This window comes from Phycodurus eques, chromosome 2, assembly GCF_024500275.1.
Source record: "Phycodurus eques isolate BA_2022a chromosome 2, UOR_Pequ_1.1, whole genome shotgun sequence".
Classification (NCBI taxonomy): Eukaryota; Metazoa; Chordata; class Actinopteri; order Syngnathiformes; family Syngnathidae; genus Phycodurus; species Phycodurus eques.
Window position 1 is genome coordinate 6,485,201 of NC_084526.1, and position 26,420 is coordinate 6,511,620.

The window sequence follows — 26,420 nt, forward strand, 5'->3', positions numbered from 1 at the left end:
GATTTTAAAATTAATTTCAGCAGGATTTATTAAAGTTTACACTATCACAATCTTGCATGATTATAGGCGAGGATCTCATTAATTCCTTTCGTGTTACATTCATGGTTAAACAGCTGATTGGTTACAGCAAATATAGTCATAACTTCCGATCGTCACCCCCCCCTCCCCCCAAAAAAAACACGTTTCAGAGAAAAGTTTTCATTTCTTAACATCATATAGCACTAATTGAAAAGGACCATAATGAAATAAAATAAAATAATATATAATAAACAACAGCTACTAAATGGCTCGTTTAGCGTATCACTACTGACACATTAGCTAAGAAGGTCCACATTTTGCACGTAAACTACGGACTGTTATGAGTAGCAGTGACAGTTAAACAGGCATTTTAGAAAGAGGCTTACAAGGAGATAGAGTAATACAAGTACCTTGTTCACTTGTGGTCGACATGGCTACGCTGTTGGATGCTGATGCAACAATAACGTGTCAGGAAGAAGAGAGACCGGGTCTTAAATACCCATGCTAGGAACTAATGTGCGTCAATGCACATGAGCAGCGGGACTACAATCGGGGTAGGACTGTTTCTCCGGAAATGTGTCCCACAGGCGAATGTATATTCTGTTTACTTGTGTTTCAGTAACTACAACATTTTCAAATACTGGTGTTTACAAAAACATTAAGATAAATACCGGTGTTTACAACAACATTTTGATGTAGAGTGTCGATTTTGATTAAAATGTCTCGCTTTAAAGAGCACATAGATAAAGTGATTCGGGGTTATGAGCGGTACACAGAGTATGTAAGAAAAAACCCAACTGCAACAGCACAGGTAGAGAGCACAGTCCGGACCATCTCCTACCTAATCGCAGGTGAGTGACTTCCACTAATAATAACTATGCTTCACACAAAAAAATTGCAGTTAGTTCGAGAAAACCATCACCATCAAACGCAATTTTTTTGTTTGTGTTTTTTTGGCAGGAAGATTTGCAGATTCCCATGAACTATCTGAACTTGGTAAGAAAAAGTTACATTTGACAAAAAGATAAATCTATATATTGAGCGTCCTCCGTCTTTGGTTGAGTGTATACCTGATTTAGAAATTGACATTTGATTCACTTTTTGTTGATTTCTCACTGGGGAAATGAATGCTTAATTAATTGACTAATGTTAAAGTTACTAGATAGCTATTTTAAGGGGATGTGAACTACAAGGCGGAAAAAACTTACTGATGAAGCCTGCTCCAATAAAAGGCAAAATGTTTTCTAAGACAACCAGAACAGACCAGTTTGAATCGATTCAATGCCCTAAGCATGTTTTTGGTAGGCACAGAAATGCATATCATTAACATTATATATAATTATTTGACAGTTGGTCGGAATCTTTTGCTCTGCTCTGCCTCTTTATTTTTCATATATTTGTTTAATTTCTTTATTTTATTGGGTTAAATCCCTCCCAATAGAAGGTAAATTCCTTGATTAAGTTAAACAAATAATATATAATAAAGTCCCTGTAAAGGGAAATTAAATGTCATATAAATTTGACACTCCACAGAGAATAGTGTTGTTAACAAGCCTGCCAAATGATTGCGTGCTGGCCAGTTGGGTGATTTTAAAGAAATAAAAGTCTTCACCAGACTGTTGCATTCTTCATTTGAAATGCTTTTCCAGGTCTTTACTGCAGCCTCTTTTAGTTCTTGTTTGTTTGTGGTGGTTTCTCCATTCAGTCTCCTTTTCAGGAGGTAAAATGCATGCTCTATTTGGTTAAGCTCCGGTGATTGACTTGGTCAGACCTTCCACTTTTTCCCCCTGATGAAGTCCTTTGTTGAGTTAGCAGTGTGTTTTGGGTCATTGTCTTGTTACATGATGAGGTTTCTCCCGATTAGTCTGAAATTCTAAACTTTTGTCTCATATTCATGTTTTCATCTGAAACCCAAATGTCTTCAGTATACAACAAAAACAAAGGAATTGACCTTGTCGTTCCAATACCTTTGGAGGGGACTGTATTACTGGTTTGTAATAGTGTTCAAATAGCTGGCCATTTTGTAATCACTCAGTAAATTATTAAATGAAAGTAAGAGTAACTGAAACATACTTGCATATCTGAACATTAAATAGAATTTCCATCCTGAATGAGTAAGAATGAAAATGAAAGCAAGTCAAAAGGAAACAGAAAAAAATGAGAATGATGCAATGGATGGAAAGGCTATGTAGGTTAGAGATTTGTTGAAAACAAATTGCCTTTAATGCACAATTTTATACAATGATCTAATGTGTTGTGTCGAAGTGATGTGGCAGGGAGGCGGTAGGTAAAAAAATAAAAATAAAAAAATACAGCAAGGCATCTTGAAAATGTTACTTTTCACGAAAAAAAAAACTACAGCAAGCTGGAATGCAAATAATATATATACTATGTCAAATACATCTACTTTATAACCACTTTATTATACACTATACTATACTGTGAACCTAAAGGTGAACATAAAATCGAATTGACACCAAGTCAAGAGAGAACATAATGCAATGTTGCATGGGGGAAAAAAGGTCGACTACACTTAGGCAATTACATCCATCCATTTTCAGTACCACTTACCCTCATTAGGGTCTTGGGTGTGCTGGAGCCTGTCCCAGCTAACTTTGGGCAAGAGGCAGAGTATGTCCTAGACAGGTTGCCAGCTAATCACAGGGCACATGTAGACAAACAGACAAGCAACCATTCACACTCACTTTAACACCTAAGGACAATTAAGTTTTCAATTAACCTCACATGCATGTTTTTGAACGTGAAGGAACATGGAGTACCCGGAGAAAGCGAGTGAGGCGGGTGTGCTCATGGTCACTGTGAAAATCTGAACTGGGTGTCATATAGTTTTACAGATAAATGAGGTTACGTTTCCATTATCAGGGTTGGCACAGTATAAAAATCCCTGAGCCACACTTGTGTGTAGTTAGGCATAACATCATGTTTGTTTTTGTGGATAAATCTTTATCCACAAAAACCAGACTTAGGAAGATCCAAGAGAAGGTTGATAGTCGCAGTGAGGGAAGACACGAGGGCACTTGGTGTTAGAGAGGAAGATGAACGAGATGGGATGACAAGCTGTGGCGACCCCAAACAGCACAAGCCGAAAGGAAAAGAAGAAGATTGGACTTTGCAAAAACATAATAAAATTTTCAAATTTGTTGAAGTGCCTATTTAAATAATTTTATGTTTTTTTCCTCTCTCTTATCCCAGACCTGTTGGCACAGGAGGTCCATACAAGCTGTTATATGGTTCAACGACAATAAACACTGAATCACACATTTCCATATTGCAACACTTTAGCTTTATCTTGGAGTTTCACTTCATACAGATAATTGGAGGTCATTCTTGGAACTCCTTTTGAGGTTTCAATATGCACATACAGTACATACAGAATACCATTTAATTGTACTGTGTTTTGTCATTGAAATTATGTACAGTATATGTACAGAATATCAAAATGGTCCTTACTGTAACTGCACTAGGCATACTATAAAAGAAGTATAAATTGACTGTCAGGAAACCCAAGTTTCCTGCTTTCAACCAATATGACTAAACATGAAAGTGAAACATAGTCAGAAGGAAACCAAAAGAAATGGGTAGACTGATGCAATGGATTGTAAGGGGTCAAACTCTCATTGATGTAATTACAATTTTTTTAACGTTATGTAATGTAAATATATTTCACAAACAGTTGAGGCTACAATCACCTTTAATTCGCAAAGTAAAAAAAAAAAAAATAGTTCTGTGTCGCAGCATCATGGCAGTGTGGATATTTGACACGTAGAGAAAAAGTACAAGAAGCCAGGGCATACACAGAATGCAACTGTATTTCATTTTGCCATTTAAATGACAGTATGCATTTGAACATCCATCCATTCATCCATTTTCTACTGCTTATCTGAGGTCGGGTCGCGGGGGCAGTAGCTTTAGCAGGGACGCCCAGACTTCCCTGTCCCCAGCCACTTCATCCAGCTCTTCCGGGGGGATCCCGAGGCGTTCCCAGGCCAGCCGAAGGATGTAGTCTCTCCAGCGTGTCCTGGGTCGTCCCCGTGGTCTCCTCCCGGTGGGACGTGCCTGGAACACCTCACCAGAGAGGCGTCCGGGAGGCATCCGAATCAGATGCCCCAGCCACCTCATCTGGCTCCTCTCGATGTGAAGGAGAAGCGGCTCTACTCTGAGATCCTCTCAGATGACCGAGCTTCTCACCCTATCTCTAAGGGAGAGCCCAGACACCCTGCGGAGGAAACTCATTTCGGCCGCTTGTATCCTGGATCTTGTTCTTTCGGTCACGACCCACAGCTCGTGACCATAGGTGAGGGTAGGAACGTAGATAGACCGGTAAATCGAGAGCTTCGCCTTTCGGCTTAGCTCCTTCTTCACCACAACGGATCGATACAAAGTCCGCATCACTGCAGACGCTGCACCGATCCGCCTGTCGCTTTCCCGTTCCATTCTTCCCTCACTCGTGAACAAGACCCCAAGATACTTGAACTCCTCCACTTGGGGCAGGATCTCATCCCCGACCTGAAGAGGGCACGCCACCCTTTTCCGACTGGGACCATGGTCTCAGATTTGGAGGTGCTGATTCTCATCCCAGCCGCTTCACACTCGGCTGCGAACTGCTCCAGTGAGAGTTGGAGGTCACGGCTTGATGAAGCCAACAGAACCACATCATCTGCAAAAAGCAGAGATGCAATACTGAGGCCACCAAACCGGACCCCCTCTACGCCTCGGCTGCGCCTAGAAATTCTGTCCATAAAAGTTATGAACAGAATCGGTGACAAAGGGCAGCCTTGGCGGAGTCCAACGCTCACCGGAAACGAGTCCGACTTACTGCCGGATATGCGGACCAAACTCTGACTCCGATCATACAGGGACCGAACAGCCCGTATCAGGGGGTTCGGTACCCCATACTCCCGAAGCACCCCCCACAGGACCCCCCGAGGGACACGGTCGAACGCCTTCTCCAAGTCCACAAAACACATGTAGACTGGTTGGGCGAACTCCCATGCACCCTCGAGGACCTGCCAAGGGTGGAGAGCTGGTCCACTGTTCCACGGCCAGGACGAAAACCACACTGCTCCTCCTGAATCTGAGATTCGACTTCCCGACGGACCCTCCTCTCCAGCACCCCTGAATAGACCTTACCAGGGAGGCTGAGGAGTATGAATTTGTTTTTTGTTTTTGTTTTTTTATATAAGAAGGGGGACCACCACCCCAGTCTGCCAATCCAGAGGCACTGTCCCCGATGTCCACGCGATGTTGGAGAGGCGTGTCAACCAGGACAGTCCAACAACATCCAGAGCCTTGAGGAACTCTGGGCGAATCTCATCCACCCCCGGGGCCTTTTCCAACGAGGAGCTTTTTATCCACCTCGGTGACCTCAACCCCAGAGATAGGAGAGCCCGCCTCAGAGAACCCAGACTCTGCTCCCTCATGGGAAGGCGTGTCGGTGGAATTGAGGAGGTCTTTGAAGTATTCTCCCCACCGGCTCACAACATCCGGAGTCGAGGTCAGCAGAGCCCCATCCCCATTATACACAGTGTTGGCGGTGCACTGCTTCCCCCTCCTGAGACGCCGGATGGTGGACCAGAATTTCCTCGAAGCCATCCGGAAGTCTTTCTCCATGGCCTCACCGAACTCCTCCCATGCCCGAGTTTTTGCTTCAGTGACCACCAAAGCTGCATTCCGCTTGGCCAGCCGGTACCCATCAGCTGCCTCAGGAGTCCCACAGGCCAAAAAGGCCCGATAGGACTCCTTCAGCTTGACGGCATCCCTCACTGTTGGTGTCCACCAACGGGTTCGGGAATTGCCGCCACGACAGGCACCAACCACCTTACGGCCACAGCTCCAGTCGGCCGCCTCAGCAATGGAGGCGCGGAACATGGTCCACTCGGACTCGATGTCCCCCGCCTCCCTCGGAACATGAGCAAAGTTCTGTCGGAGATGGGAGTTGAAACTCCGCCAGAGTTGAAATTCCGCCAGACGTTCCCAGCAGACCCTCACAATACGTTTGGGCCTGCCACGTCGGACTGGCATCTTCCCCCACCATCGGAGCCAACTCAGCACCGGGTGGTGATCAGTTGACATCTCCGCCCCTCTCTTTACCCGAGTGTCCAAGACATGCGGCCGCAAGTCAGATGACACGACCACAAATTCGATCATCGAACTGCGACCTAGGGTGTCCTGGTGCCAAGTGCACGTGTGGACACCCTTATGCTTGAACATTGTGTTCGTTATGGACAATCCGTGATGAGCACAGAAGTCCAATAGTCCGATCAGAACCGCTCAGGTTCTGATCGGGGGGGCCGTTCCTCCCAATCACGCCCTTCCAGGTCTCACTGTCATTGCCCACGTGAACAATGAAGTACCCCAGCAGAACGATGGCGTCCCCAGCGGGAGCGCTCTCCAGCACCCCCTCCAAGGACTCCAAAAAGGGTGGGTACTCTGAACTGCTGTTTGGTGCATAGGCACAAACAACAGTCAGGACCCGTCCCCCCACCCGAAGGCAGAGGGAGGCTACCCTCTCGTCCACCGGGGTGAACCCCAACGTACAGGCGCCGAGCCGGGGAGCAATAAGTATACCCACACCTGCTCGCCGCCTCTCACCGTGGGCAACTCCAGAGTGGAAGAGAGTCCAACCCCTCTCGAGAGGACTGGTACCAGAGCCCAAGCTGTGCATTGAGGCGAGTCCGACTATATCTAGTCGGAATTTCTCGAGCTCACACACCAGCTCGGGCTCCTTCCCTGCCAGAGAGGTGACATTCCACGTCCCTAGAGCCAGCTTCTGTAGCCGGGGATCGGATCGCAAAGGTCCCCGCCTTCGGCCACCGCCCAGCTTGCACTGCACCCGACCCCTATAGCCCCTCCCACAGGTGGTGAGCCCATGGGAAGGGGGACCCACGTTACCCTTTCGGGCTGTGCCCGGCCGGGCCCCATGGGTGCAGGCCCGGCCACTAGGCGCTCGCCTTCGAGCCCCACCTCAAGGGCTGGCTCCAGAGGGGGGCCCCGGTGACCGCGTCCAGGCAAGGGAAACCTGAATCCATTAATTGTACTCATCATAGGGGTTTTTGGAGCCGTGCTTTGTCCGGTCCCTCACCAAGGACCTGTTTGCCACGGGTGACCCTGCCAGGGACATAAAGCCCCAGACAACTTAGCTCCTAGGATCATTGGGACACACAAACCCCTCCACCACGATAAGGTAACGGCTCAAGGAGGGGTGCATTTGAACAGAAATACAAAAATGATCCTTCCTGTTAACTGTTCAGTAGAGATACAATAAAAGGTAAGTTCATGTTCCCTTGAAGAACTACTTGTTGTACAATTACCGTATTTTCACGACCATAAGGCGCACTTAAAAGTCTTAAATTTTCTCCAAAATTGATGGGGCACCTTACAATGCGGCGCGCCTTGTGTGTGCACCGAGTTCCAAATTCTGTAAATGTTTTTGTGTGACTTTAATGAGCGCTCCGCTTGACTGACTGACTCCATCTTTCGTTTGGCTATTTTTGGGAAAGGGAAGTGTAAATTTGCTCGAGGAGACTGGTAGCCGACCGGTTCAGGGTGTACCCCGCCACCCGGCGGGGTACAGGATAAGCGGTAAAGAAAATGGATGGATGGATAGAGACAGACTGGTAGCATAGTTGCTAACGACTGCAACAGAAATGGAAGGGGCTCTCGCCGGTCTAGACTGATGGGTCAACACACTAGCAAAGCATTCTGGGATTTGTAATATTAGTGGTGCATCTGCTCTATACTGGCGGGCCAGCTCTAATACACATTTAATATGGTCTTGCGGGCCAATATAATTACATCGTGGGCCAAATTTGGACCCTGGGCCTGAGTTTGACATATATGTTCTTTGGGATTTACTGTATGACTGTGCGTGTTTTTCAGTCTACTCTGCTTCTAATCTCCTGGTGCTATTCAATGACAGCATTCTGCGCAAAGGGCTGAAGTGTGCCCTGACTGTGGTGAGCACTGTTAAAAGATGTTTTTTTTTTTTTTTTTTTAATTATTGTTCAAGTGCCTCAGATGATGATCTACTGAAAAAAAAGAATTTTGTTTGAAGCGATAGTCGTTCCATTCAAGCAATGCTTTAAAGAGCTTCAACTGGAGACTGTCTCATGACAGATCCATTGTACTCATTATTATCCTCACTCAAGTCAAGTGGGGCGGCACGGTGAACGACTGGTTAGCACATCTGCCTCACAGTTCTGAAGACCTCGGTTCAAATCCGGCCTTGCCTGTGTGGAGTTTGCATGTACTCCACGTGCCTTTGTGGGTTTTCTCCGGGTACTCCGGTTTCCTCCCACATCCCAAAAACATTCATGGTAATTTTATTGAGGATGCTAAATTGTCCATAGGTGTGAATGTGAGTGCAAATGGTTGTTTGTTTATATTTGCCCTGCGATTGGCTGGCGACCAGTTCAGGGTGTACCCCGCCTCTCGCCCAGAGTCAGCTGGGATAGGCTCCAGCACGCCCGCGACCCTAGTGAGGATATGTGGTATGGAAAATTAACGAATGAAAGTCAAGTGGTACCAGCTTGGATATGCGCAGATGTAGAAAATGATTCAGTTTGTGTTGTCTGCTGAATGCTCAAGTGTTTTTCCTCGGCTCTGTTGTCCAGTCCATCTCACAGCAGAGAATCCTCACCTGGCTCTCAGTGTTGGAATATGTGGAGGTGTTCCTGGAGATGGGCACCCAAAAGGTGTGCGGTGAAGTTGGCTGCTGGCTGGTCATCGGACTCATTCAAATTCTGAAGTATGTGACTTTTAATAGGATTTGAATTTTGAGTTGTGTCAACAGTGACATACTGTACATACAGTTACATTCAGAAGTACATTATTTAGTCAATGACAATGAGTTTTTAAAATGTTTCCAGATCTCCACATTAGATTTGGGGGGGAAAAACCCAATGAGGATATGATTTAAGACTTTAAGTTTTTCCATTCACACCTTGCAACTCTATCCAGTCAAATAAAACTTGGAGAAAAATTGCCAGATTGGTCCAATGTGAACATTTTCACTTCACTCACTTTGGTGCAACCGATTTAGACATTATCGGCTGTGTGATGAGCTATTTTGAGGAGAGAGTAAATTTACAGTTGTGTAGAAAATCGCTGAATGCCTTGCAGGGCGAGTTCCAACTACAGTATCATGTTTAAGTACTATTTTATATGTGTATTAATTAACATGTTGTGCTTGCCATGCAGTGCAGTGGGATCACATGGCACTGTTCCTCCTCACCTGACTCAGTTTTTCTCTCCCATTAATCACAAAGGGCTGTTTTGCGGCTTGTGCTTCTTTTGTGGTACAAATCAGGAATCCAGACTTCACCCCCCATCCTTCCACTTGACAGAGGTGCAGAAATAGGTGGCGAAGGTCAGTGATTTATTCTGTTTGTCTCGTGCCTCTGGTTTGTGCTTGACAATTCGACAACGGTTTATAACTTCTAAAATATTGTCACATCCATTGTTCACAAACAAAACCTTGCACTTACTTTGTTGTGAAAAAGTATTTCCTCCCTTCTCAAATTCTTATTTGTTTGCATATTTCTCCCACTCTTAAGATCATCAAACAAATGTAAGTAATGAGACAACAATACCCCAAGTAAACATAAAACCTTTTTAAATGGTGATTTTATTTATTAAAGGTAAAAAATATATTCTAAGCTACCTGGCCCTGTGTAGAAAAAATAGTTTCCCCCCTTGTTAAGTCATGAATTAACTGTGGCTAATCACATTTTTGGGAAAATTTAGTTCATTTTCACCAACCACATAGAAAACTTGATTACCTCCAGATCTGTTCAATGAAGAAGTCACTTAACTCATTTCGTGCCAAAGACGTATTAACACGTTTTTACAAATCCATCTATTCAGTGCCAAAGACGTATTAATAGATTTTCCGTGTTTTTTTTTTTTTTAATTGTAATTGAGGGTTTGACGCAGCTCCACAATATGTATTAAAAGCTTGAAAAATGATTTTAGTATGATAAATCGTCAGTAGATGGCAGCAGTGGCTTTGATCAGAGCTTTGTCAGTATGGTCAGAGGAAGACGATATCTGTTGAGGGGCCATGTGGGTGTGCTGGAGAGTTGTAGGAGCATGGTTGACAGAGAGAGACGGTGATCAACAAGTTAGCCGGTCGCGTCGAGCGTTCGAAAGCCCGCGGTGAGATCTCAACCGTATCACGGTCCACTTCCCCCGAAACATGGACTGCCAGCGGACGCTCAGACTTGGACTTGGAGCCTGATCCGGATTCATCCTTATCTAGGAGCAGCAGGGCGTCCTCCCCTGAGCCTCCAGAAAGTCACGGAAGAGGGAGGAACTTACTAACTTCGAAGCTAATATCCCTTACTCCCTTTTACCATTTTTATCATGCAACATGCACAAAAAAGCAAAAATGCAGCAAAAGTTTATCCTACGATACTACACGTTTATAAATCATGCATCCTGTAGACAAAAATATGGATCATCGATAGCTAAATTAATTGGATAGCAACATTTTGTTGTTCTTTTATTTATAGACAGTCGTGCACAAAAATATAATTTTCAGACGTGATGTGTGTAATGTTAAATTTTTATTTTTTTTTACCTTTCCTCATCGCACTGTAGCAACCAGAGGTGGTAAGAGGACTGTTACTTTGTAGAATAAGAATCAGCGGCACGGTGAACGACTGGTTAGAGCGTCTGCCTCACAGTTCTGAGGACTGGGGTTCAATCCCTGGCCCCGCCTGTGTGGAGTTTGCATGTTTTCCCCGTGCCTGCGTGGGTTTTCTCCGAGCACTCCGGTTTCCTCCCACATCCCCAAAACATGCATGGTAGGTTAATTGACGACTCTAAATTGCCCGTAGGTGTGAATATGAGTGCGAATGGTTAGTTGTATGTGCTCTGCGAATAGCTGGCAACCAGTTCAGGGTGTACCCCGCCTCCTGCCTGATGAAAGGTGGGATAGGCTCCAGCACGCCCGTGACCCTAGTGAGGAGAAGTGGCTCAGAAAATGGATGGATGGATGGAATAAGAATCAAACAGATGAATTAAAACAATTTCACCACTTTCAAGGGGAGGCCATGTTGGGCAATATCGCCCTCTGCTGTCGACTGAAATTAAGGTCACAAGTGCTCTCTCAAACCCTCCAGTCAAAAAGTCGAAGTCATGCCAGCCGCCACAATGATTGTTCATATCCAGCACCACAGTAACTCCTCGGCCTCCACAAATGCACCACGTGGGCCTACTTAAAAAAAGTATAATAAAAAAGCCCCACCAATAATACATTCACCATCAATGCTTTGTTAGGCTTTTATTAAGTTGGCCTCCACAGCTTTAAGTTGGCTTCAGGTATGAAGTTGGCTTGCCGACCTTGACTCCTCAACTGGATGCTCTCCTGACCACTATTTATCAGAATCAGAATAATCTTTATTTGCCAAGTATGTCCAAAAAACACAAGGAATTTGTTGGAAGCTGTTGGAATGTCTGTTAGTTCTAGTTTGCATTGATCGGTAGCGCCTACCTGAGGGAAGGAGCTGGAAGAGCCGGTGACCAGGATGCGAAGGGTCCGAGAGGATTTTGCACGCTCTTGTCTTAGTTCTGGCAGCGTGCAAGTCCTCAAGGGTGGGTAGGGGGGTACCAACAATCCTTTCAGCAGTCTTGATTGTCCGTTGCAGTCGGAGTTTGTCCTTTTTTGTAGCAGCACCAAACCAGACTATGAGGGAAGAACACAGGACTGATTCGATGACCGCTGTGTAGAACTGCCTCAGCAGCTCCTGTGGCAGGCCGTGCTTTCTCAGAAGCCGCAGGAAGTACATCCTCTGCTGGGCCTTTTTGAGGACGGAGTTGATGTTGGTGGCCCACGTCCGGTCGTGAGAGACTGTAATTCCCAGGAACTTGAAGGTCTCGACGGTTGACACAAGGCAGCTGGACAACGTGAGGGGGAGCTGTGGCAAAGGATGCCCCATGAAGTCCACGATCATCTCTACAGTCTTGAGCGTGTTCAGCTCCAGGTTGTGTCGGCCGCACCACAGCTCCAGCCGCTCCACTTCCTGTCGATATGCAGACTCGTCACCATCCTTGATGAGGCCGATGACAGTGGTGTCATCTGCAAACTTCAGGAGTTTGACAGTCGGGTGCGCTGAGGTTATATTACCATGATATACTATTGCAACCAACATCAACACAACAGCATCTCAAAATCATGTTCAGTTGCTAATTTAATACACACAGAAAAAAAAAAACACTCATTTATTACGCTGTCATTGATTGAATGGTAGAATACGGCGCTAGCTCACCGGCGTTAGCACTTAGGCCACTGGCTGCCTGAGTGACCGGTAGAATCGCGCAGCCAGCGGACTGCTTTTCTGGGGCCATTTAATAGGTGAAAATGAATCTGCACACTTACTTTTGATGCTGACAGCCTGACACATTTGCAATTCCTACCAATCCATTTTTAATAAATTAGGCTTCCTCAAATGTAAGGGAACACGCTAGCTTGTAGCTACATTAACTGTGATGTCACCTCCCTTTCGCCGGAAGGAAGGAGAGATTCACATAACATTCTTGCGACTTTTGCACACGGAATTACGGCGGCCCCCAAGGCGTTGTTTTAAAAGTATTTATTCATTCATTCATTTTCCGCACCGCTTTTAAGTTGATTTAAGTATACTGCATCAGATAAAGAAGATAAGGACATTTACAATATAACAAAGTTTTTACATCTAGGCTTTACTTCCACTTTACAGTGAGGAAACTATACAAAAAAATAAAGAAGAATTTGAGAAAGGGGCAAACACTTTTTCACCACACTGCTTTACAAACCAAAAAGAGCTGACCCAACAAAGATTAATTATCCTGGACACAGAGCGAATGGCACAGTACAGTTCTTGACAGTTCTCCGGAGTTAAATGTTTGTCGTCAAAAACAGTTTCTTGTGTTCATATTCTGTTGTGCACAGATGATGGTAATGTGGAGCAGCAACAAGAAACCTGCTTTGTGGGCCAGAGGTCAGGACGTGTCATCAGATCACTAGGCCGTGGTAAGTATTGTTGAAACTACAAATGCATGTTAGGTAAAGATTCCATTTGATATAATAGTTTAGATATGGAGACTTTTCCATCAATGTGATAATTTTTTGACAATGCAGTAGTACCCTCCTGATTTCTGGCTAAAGAGTGGAGGCACTGGTAATAGGCATAACGCTTCTTAGAGACTAATACACATACATACACTAAACAGTCACACCATTTGCACATTATAATGATATCCATTACATGAGCTTTATCAAATATTTTAGAGAGGTAATAACTCTTAGTACAGTAAAAGGGGTGGGGGTGGGGGGGAAGTTTATGTTCCAGAAAACCCTGCAATAAGTGAAATTTGCGAAGTAACAACCAATTATGTATTACATTATTATATTAATCTATAAGTTTCATATATGCAATCCAATGCCAATATGTGATACTTTATTGAAGTGCAAGTATTTTACTTGTTCACTTGTGGTCACCGTCCACACACACTACACAAGCACTTGCCTTTGGGGTAGCCCAATGTGTACAGTGTGTGAACAGGCGATTTCCTGCATCAAGCACTGGCACCGTTGCTCACATTGTGTCAGAGCAACAGTCCGGTCCTGGCAATGTAGTCATGTAAAAGCATTATTGGAACCCAAAATTCATTGTGATGGTTTTTGACTACAGTACTGTAGTTGTAGAAAATCAAGGTAAACGTTGCTCTTTACTTGCATTTGTTCCTGTTGATAATGTTATAAGTGTGCACATTAGCTATTCGTCAGGCTAAGGTTGGTAGTTGTAAATTTATTTCATAAAACTCTGTATTTTGAACGGTGACTTTCAGGTCATATTCTTTGTATGCTCAAAAATTTTGTGACTTAGCAGATGAGTTGAGATTACTCAGTCAGGTTTCTTTTTCTGTTAAAATAATTGCTATCACATTAAAATCCAGGGTTCCCGCTGCAAGCGAATCAAAATTGCCTATATGCCAAACTCAAAAGCCCTCCCTCATAAAAGTTCATGTAAGTGCGCTCATTCTGCTGTGTGTGAACGGTGTTAATGGTTTAGTTTCCCCCCTGCTTTGTAAAACGCTTCAATCCGCCGTGCAGCCGCTGCTGGCTCTAACATACATGCAAATCAGTCGCCTTTCGATGAAATCCGCCGTTTTGAACTCAAAATAGGCCATTTACGTGAATTGTATAGCTCCGATGAGTTTTTCCTTGGGGGGGGTCGGTGTCGTCATAGGCTGTTTCTTACTCCTTGAACGCCTGGCAGCTAGCGGTAACTGTACTTTTACTCCATTACAATGATTTAAATGTCGCTCCCTACTTTTATTTATCCATTATTACTTATCAACCATTTCGTGCGTGAGACTACAACTTCCACTTCCACATTGGCCACTGTTTGCGGCAATCTAATTTAAGCGCGAGTGACGTTTAAGTCTAGTTCACCAATCAAACGAGAAAAAAAAGGAACATGACCTCACACAATGTCTTCTATTGGGCTTCCCGGGCATAGCTATTACTAGATAATTGATAGTCTTGCCTAAATGGCCAACATTTTGGGAAGGTGGTCGTTACCATGAAGGCAATGGCGTGCTACAAAAACAACAGCTTTCATGTATTGTAGTATTTGTCTGGCACTGTCTGCTCAAACATGGATATTTCAGCTCACCGTGCAGTAAATTGCAAATGTAGACAAGACCCGATGCCACTTGGCATCTAATTGAAGCATATTTTATTTTTAAATTTAGTTCTGGGACCGGGGTTAAAATCTCGGCCCCACCTGTGTGGAGTTTGCATGTTCTCCCCGTGCCTGTGTGGGTATTCTCCAGGTACTCCGGTTTCCTCCCACATCCCAAAAACATGCATTGTAGGTTGATTGAAGACTCTAAAATTTCCCCGTAGGTGTGAATGTGAAATCGAATGATTGTTTGTTTCTATGTGCCCTGCGATTGGCTGGCCACCAGTTCAGGGTGTACCCCGCCTCTCGCCCGAAGATAGCTGGGATAGCCTCCAGCACGCCCGCGACCCTAGTGAGGATAAGCGGTATGGAGAATGGATGGATGGATGGATGTAAGTGATAAGAACATTTATCAACATGAAATATAGCTTACCATTTCAACCGCTTTTATACTCACATCTTGGTGATAAAAAGTGTCACTCGTGTCACTCTCCACTTTATCTCTGTACTTGGCTGACACTGACAGCAGTGTTACTGCTACTGACAAGAGCATCATTATACAGTATTACATTTGTCGTGTATATTGGTTTTGGATGAAACGTAATTTATTTAAGAAATAAATTTGTCAAAGGTGAAAGCCTGCTTCCGGGTTAGTTTGATTTACGTTTTAACGTCACAATCAAACTATCTGTCTTGTAAAGGGCACCACATCTCTTTTTTAGATGTGTAATATTTAGGAAAAGTGACGAAAAACCTCTGATCAATCTCATAATTTGAAAATTGCTCCATTTCTGAACTAGGAAATTCTCGATTACAGAGGTGGCCTTATTCAACTCAAAACACAAAAAACAACAAGGAGTGGAATTTTTTTAGAATATTTAATGAAATCTACGAGGGATCTTTAGGGAAACACACAGAGGGGTTTAACTACAAAACAAAGGACAGACAAACATAGGTAAAGAAAGAAAACTAGGCGTATGAAAAGGGAAATACGACATCGTGTGTTGCTGGGCTAAAAATGAAAATGTGAGTGTGAAATGAGTGAGTCATAGCAAGAGAGAGCAAAATTGGGATGTGTGTGAAGATAGTATATACTCCAGACTAATGTAGCCGACACGCCATGAAAAGATGCCACCCAGCACCCCAGCGATGTACTACTACCGCTCCCCGCCGAGGTAGACAACTACGGAGTGGCGAGACATAACTTCACATAAAGGCGCTAAGTGAATCACCAGCCATAATCATCAAAAGCAAGACACAGACATTTGCTTTGCCATGCCGACGCTAAGTGAATTACGGGGACCCGGATCTTCAAAGCAGAGACCCAAGGATGCTGAGTTCGCCATAGGACGCTAAGTTAATTAACTTCTAGCCAGCCTGGAGGATTACACCACTAAAGGTGCCTCCACCCTGTTGAATACTGCCACTTGGGAGTTTGAACAGGCAACAGCGACACCCACGGGCGACGGAACGACACTACAGACATGGGTTCAGAAAACATAACCTGTACCGGACTTGGCTGGGAGTTAATATTTTTAGAACTTTCATGAACGCCACTAGTGACTGTATTGCTGCAAACTTGAATGTCTAATGTAAAATCTGTTGTTAACTGAAGCAGATGAAATGTTTCACTCCACACCACAAATGCCACATGGAAAATAGTAGTGTTCTCAACAAACACATATTTGAAACATTCGTCACAGGTATTAAAGAGGATGAGTGTGGAACAATGCAAGGTGAGGAAATGGTCTCGTTATCTTAAATCCAATAATTAATATTTTATTCCACTGGTTTTAAACAACAAAATAATCATAAAATGGAAAAATAACACTCAAAGGCGGTCCAACCCCCCTTTTTGGTAAAGAAGGTGGTAGGAAGGGAGGAGGGGTAAATCACCCCCTTTTTGTCTTGCTCCGCCCATAAAAAGGGCCGGAGCTGTGGTCTGCAGTCAGCTTTTTGTCTCACCCGACCAACTCGTCGACGACGGGCCCAGGCAGGACGCTCACCTCACCACGAGGTGAGGAGGACACATCGGACCGTCCCCGGCTGCAGAACATCCTTCAAGCGCTCTGAACTACCCTGTTTGTGGGCCTGAGCTCACCCCGAGGGGACAGAAGCGGACACAACGCGCCCGCTCCGAACGTATTGCGAACAGAGACACCCGAGAGACGTCTTGCCTGGGAACTTTTTGGGTCTCCTTTTTTTTTTCTTCCTCCTTTCCGTCAAATCCACCTGTTCCCGGTGCGGACTGGGCCTGCCGAACACTCGGGAGCTTGACCCGCCTGCCTCAAACGTGTTCAAGACACGTAAATCCAACATTGCGGTATACTCAGAGTACAGATTAGTGCATATTTGGGTTTAAATTAACGAGAACAGGAATCCCCAGCTATATGCATTCACTACACGCTCATTCTGCTAATCTCCCATCACAAGTCAGTTTCCTTGGCCAATGTTCGTCTGTACTGTTTGTTTTAATGGTCTAACCTGGGGAAAGAACACAGAAAAACAAATTTTCCATGAAATTCACTACCTGCATTGTTGCGTGTGTTTGGGTTAGAAAAAAATAAAACTGGAACGTCTAGAACTCATCAAGGGTTTCTTAAGTGTAGCCACCTTCAGATTACGAGACTGATAAAAAAGGTTTCTCGTCGCTTCTCCTAAATTTGATCAAACTATGTAAAATATCTTGATTTATAACGCTGTAATTTAAATGTACGATAAACCGGAAGTGACGCAGGCGTCGCTTCCAGCTCATTCTTCTCTCCTAAATTAATTAGTTTTTTTTTTTTTTTTTCCAACCCATATACGATACACTTATAAGGCACTAATTTTGGACATCCTGACAACCATTGTTGTGGTACTCACGACCGTAGATCAGCTGGTCTTTGGGGATGGTCTTTCTCCGTGAATCTCAGGAGGAAAACGAAGCAGATTTGGTTGAAGAAGAAGAAAACCCATCACCCATCAGGGTGCGCGCATAACCTTCCTGCTGATTGAATTTGGGGTGGGCCCCGTTCTTGCTTTCAACTCTGTGCGTGATTGGTACAGAATGCCGGTCGTTGCTTACTGAGGCTCCACCAACAGATCACAGCTGGGAAAATAGATCGAAGCCACATGGCTGGCTTCTTCCCTCGGGCAATGCCGCCGTCTTGGCCCAGCGGTCACTCGCTTACGTGGTGGCACAAAAAGGACAAAGGAAAAGGAAAGGGGAAGGGGTTGGCCAAAGCCACCCCATAGCTGGAGAGATGAGCCAAGAAGCAAGACACAAGAGTGAAAGAAGCGGCAGAAGTCAAAGGTTAAATACCCAGGAGGTGTGTCTAAGAGATGGGGGGGAAACTGGAGAAGACCCTGCCCCACCAATTTTGGTCTACAATCTAGGCATAAAAATGGTGTAAAAATCATATATTAATATAAAATACTCCCAACTTTGTACTCTTACTCACTTTAAACTTTAGTCTTGGCAGATCAACTGCTTATTGTTCACTACAACATTTTGTACTGTTTCGCTTCAAATCAAGACGAACAGTTCTCAAAGTCTCGCAGCTGGACCTGTAAAGCTGACACAATGACGCAGACGCCAAGGCATACATTTGGAAGATTTCTGCAGAGTTCGTGAAATATAAAAACAGACATTTATCTTCAGTTAAAGGAACTTCGAATGAGAGTCCACACATCGCATTAACTCTCAAACGCCAGCAGGTGTCGTCTGCATTCCAGCAATGTTCCCAGTGGTTGAGAGGGTCCAACTTTCACTTTAAATGAAGGAAAGGAGTCTTTGATGAATGGAATCCAGATTCGTCAGGGAGTTATTAATTCGTTTTAAAATCCGGGTGAGATAAATTACGCATCCTTTGGTGGCCCTCTTGCACAGTAGGGCTGCAAAGAGGAATGCAGAGTTATCAGTTGGGAGGGAGGGGATGTGGGTAGTTGCTATTGACAACTGGGTCAGAGTCACTACACATTTTTACAAGGCATAAAGTTAAATCAATAAGTCAATATTCTACTGTGAAATCTACTTCTCATACTTTATTGTGCCTGTTCAAAGATGAGCCGCAGCATTTGAACCAGTTGCAGACAAGCAACGGGGGACCCACTAACCCCATTTAATATAGTTTACCATTTGAACCGCTTTTATATGCACATCTTTGTGATGAAAAGTGTCACTCCACTTATTCTATGTACTCTGCTGACACTGACACCAGTGTTACTGCTACAGACAATAGCATCATTATACACTGTTACATTTTTACAAGGCATAAAGTTAAATCAATGTCAATATTTAATTGTGATGGAAGGTTTTTCTTTTTAAAATTCAATAGTAACATTAAGATTTGTTCTTTATCTCAATTCATTCATTTAGGCCTGCCCTGCAGGAAAGAGTTATTTGGTGGCGATGTTCCAATGTTGTGTTGGTCATACTATAGAGCAATTTATCTCTTGTGTTTAGTGTATAATACTGAAGATAAACCTCTTCCCGAAAAATCGCATGCTAAATTGTAATCGCAATATTTGTTTAAAAAAATTAATATCGTTCAGCCCTACTCCTGATTGATGACTACGTATTTTTAATTTGGCCCGCATTGTTAAGGCTTTTCTGCTTCCCTCCCAGTGACGAGGACTTGGCTCAGTGTGCCTAAAGGTTTGGCCACATAAACGCATGTAATCTTTTGGCTAACTACACACAAGTGTGGCAAGGAGATTTTTATACTGCTTAGCCACATTGGCTAAGAGGTTTAATCATATAGCCAATAAAGCTAACTGTATCAGAGATGTGCATGTGAGTAACTGGATTACACTGAAAAAAATCTGCGATGCACTGAATGCGCAATAAGTGAACCGCGATATAGCAAGGGGTAACTTTCTCATAGAATTGAATGGTTGTTCTTTACAGTTGTGTGAAACTGTACTGCATCATACATACAAGCTGTGTCTAATATCTCTGTTAAATAGTTACACGACAGTCAAAACTGTTAGGAACAGCTCTTGTCAGTTAAAATCTGTCACTAGCTAATTTTCAAATTTGTCACTTCTCCATGATGTCACAGCTCCCTTTGTGCAGCCTCTGCAGTGGGGAGCAGCCAGTAAGAAGAGTAGTCGAAACTTGAAGGAAGAGAAGGTCCACACAAAACCGACACCCTTGAGGCTACAGGAGACCATCGCTGAGACTGTGTACATCAGTCGACCTCTTGTACATTGTATCCTTCCATATTGTCCCACTTCTGTAATTTGTTTTTGATCAGTTATTTTGGGATAGAAAACACTAGTAAAATACAGCTCATCTGTAAGGACTTGATCTTTGGTAACCGGAGAGTAATGGTTTGAGTGCTGCTGCTGCAGACAAAATGCAAAATTTGGAGGGATGGTAGTCTGGTTCCTGGCTACTGTGAAAGTGCCCTTGAGCAAGGCACCGTCCCCAAACCTCCAGCTCAAGAAGTGTAGCACTGTTTGCGCGCACCTTTAATTCTTGACTTGAGTGTGTGTGTGTGATTGTGTTGTCTGTGTGGTATGCAACAAAAACAGTACAGCAGTGTGAGATTTAATTTTCCCTTGAGAAATTGAGTACATTACATTAAAAAAAATTATATTCACTATCCCATTGATAAAAAGGGGAAACAAACTATAACAAACTACAAAAATGACTGATTTTACAAACATTTTGATACTCAAACATTTTATTGCATCATCAGTAGTTCAGTGGTCAGAAAAAACAACAACAATTTGACTTTTATTCATAAGTGAATGATCACGTTGACCACAGTGAGGTTTTAAAACAATTGTGTAATATTTTGCTATGTTCTTATTTTTTTCTTTCCATTTGGCTGTAAATGTGACAATTATTCATGTGATAATCAGTGCTGTATGAGGTTGAATGAGACTTTGACTCCAATTCTAACACAGAAACTACATTATTCATTAGAGTTTGCATATTCTTCGCTTGCTCACGTTGGTTTTCTCACAGTACTTCAGCTTCCGCTCACATTCCAAAAACATGCATGTTAGGTTCACAGAAGAGTAAATCAGGAGTGTCAAACTCATTTTGGTCACACGCCACATGGTGCTGGTTTCCCTCCGAGGGCTATTACAACTGTAAAACCCATATACAGTGCCACCGGAATGTATTCACATCCTTTCACTTTTTACACATTTTGCCATGTTACAGACTTATTATAAAGCTGATATATATATATTTTTAAAACATCGTCATAAAATATCCCATAATGACAAAGTAAATGATTTTCAGACAGTTGTGCAAATTTATTGAAAATGGAAATATTTAAACATAATAAGTACATAGGTATTCACACCCTTGGCTTAATATTATGTTGAAGCACCTTTTGCAGCAATTATAGCCTCAAGTCTTCCTGGGTATGTCTCTACGAGCTCGGCACACCTGTTTTGGGGCATTTTCTCCCATTCTTCTCTGCAGATCCTCTCAAGGTCAGTCAGGTTCGTTGGGCACAGCGTCAGTGGACAGCCATTTTTAGGTCTTTCCAGAGATGTTGGCTTGGATTCAAGTCCAGGCTCTGGCTAGGTCACTCATTCACAGGCTGCTCCTGAAGCCACTCCTTTGTTATCTTGGCTGTGTGCTTTGGGTCATTGTCGTGTTGGAAGGTGAATCGATGCCCAAGTCCACTAGTGTCAAACTGGTGGCCCGGGGGCCAGATCCGGCCCGCAACATAATTTTATGTGGTCCGCGAAAGCAAATCATGTGTCGACTTCATGTTTCTTGTGAAAATACAAAAATTGGTGTCTTTACTTGTATAATGTTGACATATTGCAAGCATTTTATGTTACCATCACCTTTTTTAAATAAATGTAATAATAGTTGAACCTTTTTTATTGGCTTCTGCTTTTAAAACTAGTTATCTATCATTTGTTGTGTATATGTCATTATATGAGACAATATTTTATATGGGTTCACAGTCATAACGGCCCTCTGAGGGAAGCCATAACTACAATGTGGCCCACAACAAAAATGAGTTTGACACTCCTGCCCTCGTCTGAGTTCCAGAGCACTCTGGAGCAAGTTCTCTTGAAGAATTTCTCTATATTTGGTAGATGTCATCTTACCCTCTATGCGGACAAGTTGCCCAGTTTCCTTCACCAGAAAAACAGCCCCACAGCATGATGCTGCTACCACCATGCTTCGCACTAGCGATGGTGATGACCAGTGCCTCTTCTTCTCCAGATATGACGCTTGCCATTCAGGCCAAAAAATCCTATTTCGGTTTCATCAGACCAGAGAATTTTATTTCTGCAGGTCTGTGAATCCTGAAGGTACCTTTTGGCAAACTCCAAGCGGGTTGCCATGTGCCTTTCAGTGAGAAGTGGCTTCCATACGGCCACTCTACCACAAAGGCCTGATTGGTGGAGTGCGTTATCAATGGTTGACCTTGTGGATGGTTCTCCTATCTCCGCAAGGGAACACTGGCGCTCCGCCTTAGTGACCATAGGGTTCTTGTTCACCTCTCTGACCAAGGCCCTTCCTCCCCGGTTACTCAGCTTGGTCAGACGGCCAGATCTGGGAAGGGTCCCGGTAGTTACAAACTTCTTCCATTTCCAAGTAATCGAGACCACAGTGCTTTTCGGGACCTTCAATGCTGCTGAAATTCTTTTGTATCCTTCCCTAGATTTGTGTCTCGACACAATCCGGTCTCAGATGTCTGCAGACAATTGCTTAGACTTCATTCCTTGGTTTCTGCTCTGATATTCACTGCCAACTATGGCACCTTATATAGGTGTGTGCCATTCCAAATAATGTTCAATCAACTGAATTTACCACAGGTGGACTCCATTCAAGTTGTAGAAGCATCTCAAGGATGATCAGTGGAAATCAGATGCACCTGAGCTTAAGTTTGAGTGTCTTAACAAAGGGTGTGAATACTTGTTTCAATGTTTACATTTTATATAAATTTACACAAATGTTTGAAAATCTGTTTTTACTTTGTCATTATGGGATATTTTATGTAGATGTTTTAAAAAAATAAAAAAAGTATACTCAAATCAGCTTTAGACTAAGTCTAATATAGCAAAATGTGGAAAACGTGAAGGGTGTGAATACTTTCTGGTGGCACTGTAAAGTTATAATCATATCATCATATTAGAATAGAATAGAATGGATACGAATAATTCTTTATTGTTGACCAAGGTGGAAAATTGTATTTGGCTCAAAGAGTGCTACAATACAGATATTGACAGAAATACAACTTAAAATAAACACATTAACAACTGAAGTAAGATATCATGACGAGGAATAAAACTAAAGGTAAAATGAGTAAAACATCGGACTGGAGCAGTTAAGGGCATAAGTGTGGTTGAGTCACTTTTGTTGAGTACAGAATCGTGGCGGCATTTGGAATAAAATGTTTTTTTTAAAGTGCCTGAGGCCAGTGGAGCTCTGTAGCATCTTTCAGACTCAAGAGGCTCAAACTTACAGGACAGAGGATGAGAGCTGTCTGCCAGTATTCTCTGCGTATTATTACATATACTGAACATGATTGCCCCATGCAATTTGTGTATATTTTTAACAATAAATTGAATTTGAAAGCTAAAATTGTGGAAAATATTTAGTGGCGAGCAAATATTTCAGTTTGGTTGTCCTGTAAGTGAGGTTTCCTGCATTAATTGTGTTGACCTCTAGGTGGCAAAGAACTGCAAGCTGACTTGTATTAAATTAAAAGGTTTGTCTGAGAGCAGTTAAATGTAGAATGGATGAATGATGTCAGTGTCTTCGGATCTTGACAGTTGCTGTAAAATCCTGAATAAATGTGTTGTTGATAAGTTTGGGTTAACGTTGATGCACTTAACTTAAGAACATTACAAACAAGCCATGGTCACATAAGACAAAATCCTTTACACTACAAGTTATCATTTAGAAAACATTTGATTGCTCTGTTGAAGCCCTTTTTAGACAGTTGTCCTTAAAGCATCTTTTCTGACTGCAGTATTCAGCCTCGGACTGTGCGGAAAACTGTCCTGGAAGCCATGGCTTGTCTCCGCAGGTCTAGAACTTTCCAGGTTTGTAAATATGTCTTTTGCACTACGCTGTTCTCTTATCTGGACAATATATTCAAGTTTATATATATATATATATATATATATATTATTGCTTATTTATCAACTATTTTGTGCGCGAGACTACAAATTCGACTTCCACATTGGCCGTTGTTTGGGCCAATCCAATTTAAGCACTAGTGACGTTTAAGTCTTGTTCACCAATCAAATGATACAAGAAAGTCACATGACCTCACACAACGTCTTCTATTGGGCTTCCCGGGCATAGGTAATAACACTAGATAAGCCAGCTCGGCTGATCGTCGTGATTACATGGCAGCCATGTTCGGAAGGTCGTCGTTACCGTGAAGGCAATGGCGCGCTACTCGTCGTGTTTACATTTAGACGCACAAAAACAACAGCTTTCATGTATTTTAGTCTTTTTTTCTGGCACTGTCTGCCCAAACGTGGATATTTCAGCCCGCTTATAACTTGAGAAAACACCTTGCAGAAAGTTGCAGACTTTTTTTTATGGTTTTGGTTGTGTACGCACACACACAACAATATCACATTTTGCACATTCACGTTTTATTTTGTTATTTTTATTTTATTGATGTTCATGCTGTGCTTAAAGAAAATCTGAAGTTACTCACTATTTACTCAGTACTTGAGTAATTATTTCACTGTGTACTTTTTACTCTTACTGAAGTAATTTTTTGGGAGGACTACTTTTTAGTAAAAGTACTCTTACTTGAGTACAATATTTGGCGACTCTACCCACCTCTGGAGCGGACATCCTCTATTGGTAGTCTTACGTTTCAGCAAAAAAAATTCTCATCAGTTCAGCCAGCATGGTATTTGTTGCACTGGTCTTTTGTATTTTTGCGTTGAGGTGCTGCGGGTCTTGGCCCTGGTTGTGGTCCCAGCGGAACCGCGAAGCACGTGTAACATCGGCGACAAGAGTTGATCCGCTAGTACATCCTGTATTAATTCGGAAATGCGCCTACAATTATCTAATTACCTTACGGATGTTAATGTTAAATATATTAAGTGACGGAGTGATGTCACAACACAGAATGAACTAACTTCAAATTCAGAAATGGCTAATAAATAGATAAATACTGTACATAATATTTTTCCTGGAGGGTGCATTTGGGATGAGCCTTTGAAGTTGGTAATAGTGAAAAATGAAGTGAAACAGACAATGATTTTAGTCAATTCTTTTCCAGAATGAGAGTGCTTAAAGAGGAGGATGCTATTCATGTGGCACAGCTTGAAGCAGACATCAGGTGCAGGTGGAAATGGGCCTGGCTCAAATTAGAGGCCAGAACAAAAAAAGCAAAGAAATGAGGCAAATTTAATTTTAATCTTAAATTTCTACATGTACTTGAGCGGTGTAAATACATGTTTTTCTGCGTGAAGAAAATTTGCTTATTTTGCCTTATTGTACTCTTCAGAGTCTTCCAGATTGCTTAATTTATGTTAAAAAAAATAATAATTATCTGCTGGGACCCAGGGGAATTCCCCCAGACCTCCCTACAATGTTTTTTTTTTTGGCCACCTTTTTCATGCCTTTGGCGTTCGCATGTCTGACAGTGGCATTTAACGCATCACCATTTTCTCACTAAATATTGACATGAAATCTTCCCCAGATGTTGGGAACAACCCAAGTAATCCATACATACAAAGAAAGTAGAACAAATAAGATCAGAAATTAAGTTGTGTGTAATAATGTGAAATGGCACAGGGAAAAAGTATTGAACACATAAAGAAAGGGAGGTGCGAAAAGGCATGAAAAGCCAAGAGAACACCTAAAATCTATCAATAATCAAACGGCAATCCAGCCCCTTGTCAGTGCAAATGAGTATCAGCTGGTTCAATCCTAATTGATGGTCTACAAAAAGGTCTCATTGGCAAGGTGTGAGTCAAGACACATTTCATGATGGGTAAGAGCAGAGAGCTGTCTCAAGACCACAGCAAACTAATTGTTGCAAAATATAACGATGGCATTGGTTACAGGTGCATATCTAAGCTTCTGAATGTTCGAGTGAGCACGGTTGGGGCCATAATATGTAAGTGAAAAGCCAATCGTACCAACGAAGATTTGCCTCGATCAGGTGCTCCTTGCAAGATTTCTGTCAGAGGAGAGTTGTCCAAGAGCCACGGACCACCTGTGAATAGCTTCAAAAAAACCTGAAATTAGCAGGTACTGTTCTCACAAGGAAAACAGTGAGTCATGTACTCCGCCGCCATGGCCTATATGCACGCTCACCACGCAAAGACCCCATTGCTGAAAAAAAAGCATGTCAAAGCTCGTTTAAAGTTTGCTGAACACCATTTGGACAAGCCAGTTAAATACTGGGAGAATATAGTCTGGTTGGATGAGCAAAATTGAACTCTTTGGATGCCATAATGCACACCACGTTTGGAGGAGAAATCGCACTGCACATCACTCGAAAAACACCATACCAACAGTGAAGTTCGGCGGTGGGAACATGATGGTGTCGGGCTGCTTCGCAACAAATGGTACTGGTAAACTTCACATGATTGAAGGAAGGATGAATGGGCAATTGTACCGAGACAATCTTAACAAAAATCTGCTGCCATCTACGAGAAGGATGAAAAATGAAACGAGGGTGGACATTTCAGCAGGATAATGATACAAAACATACGGCCAAGTAATCAAGCTGCTAGAATGGCCCAGCCAATTACCTGACT

At 43.0% G+C, this 26,420-nt stretch overlaps 2 protein-coding genes across 6 annotated transcripts in view; one reads left to right on the forward strand and one right to left on the reverse strand.

The window, feature by feature from the left end:
* The window catches only part of cars1 (cysteinyl-tRNA synthetase 1), a 35,733-nt gene extending 35,204 nt beyond the window's left edge, over window positions 1-529 (reverse strand). For both annotated transcript variants that reach the window (XM_061665167.1, XM_061665156.1), the window contains exon 1: window positions 429-529. In XM_061665167.1, the coding sequence (XP_061521151.1) occupies window positions 429-450 (22 nt within the window). In that variant the 5' untranslated portion in view covers window positions 451-529. The remainder of the gene's footprint in view (window positions 1-428) is intronic.
* The window catches only part of pex16 (peroxisomal biogenesis factor 16), a 30,636-nt gene continuing 4,711 nt past the window's right edge, over window positions 496-26,420 (forward strand). For 2 of the 4 annotated variants that reach the window (XM_061665187.1, XM_061665203.1), the window contains exons 1-8: window positions 499-869; window positions 979-1,014; window positions 7,918-7,994; window positions 8,652-8,785; window positions 9,306-9,406; window positions 12,971-13,051; window positions 19,754-19,903; window positions 23,654-23,726. In XM_061665187.1, coding sequence (XP_061521171.1) covers window positions 737-869; window positions 979-1,014; window positions 7,918-7,994; window positions 8,652-8,785; window positions 9,306-9,406; window positions 12,971-13,051; window positions 19,754-19,903; window positions 23,654-23,726 — 785 coding nt within the window. In that variant the 5' untranslated portion in view covers window positions 499-736. Of the gene's footprint in view, window positions 870-978; window positions 1,015-7,917; window positions 7,995-8,651; window positions 8,786-9,305; window positions 9,407-12,970; window positions 13,052-19,753; window positions 19,904-21,824; window positions 23,727-26,420 lie in introns of those variants that run through there. The other 2 variants (XR_009767292.1, XR_009767289.1) reach the window with 2 other exon arrangements.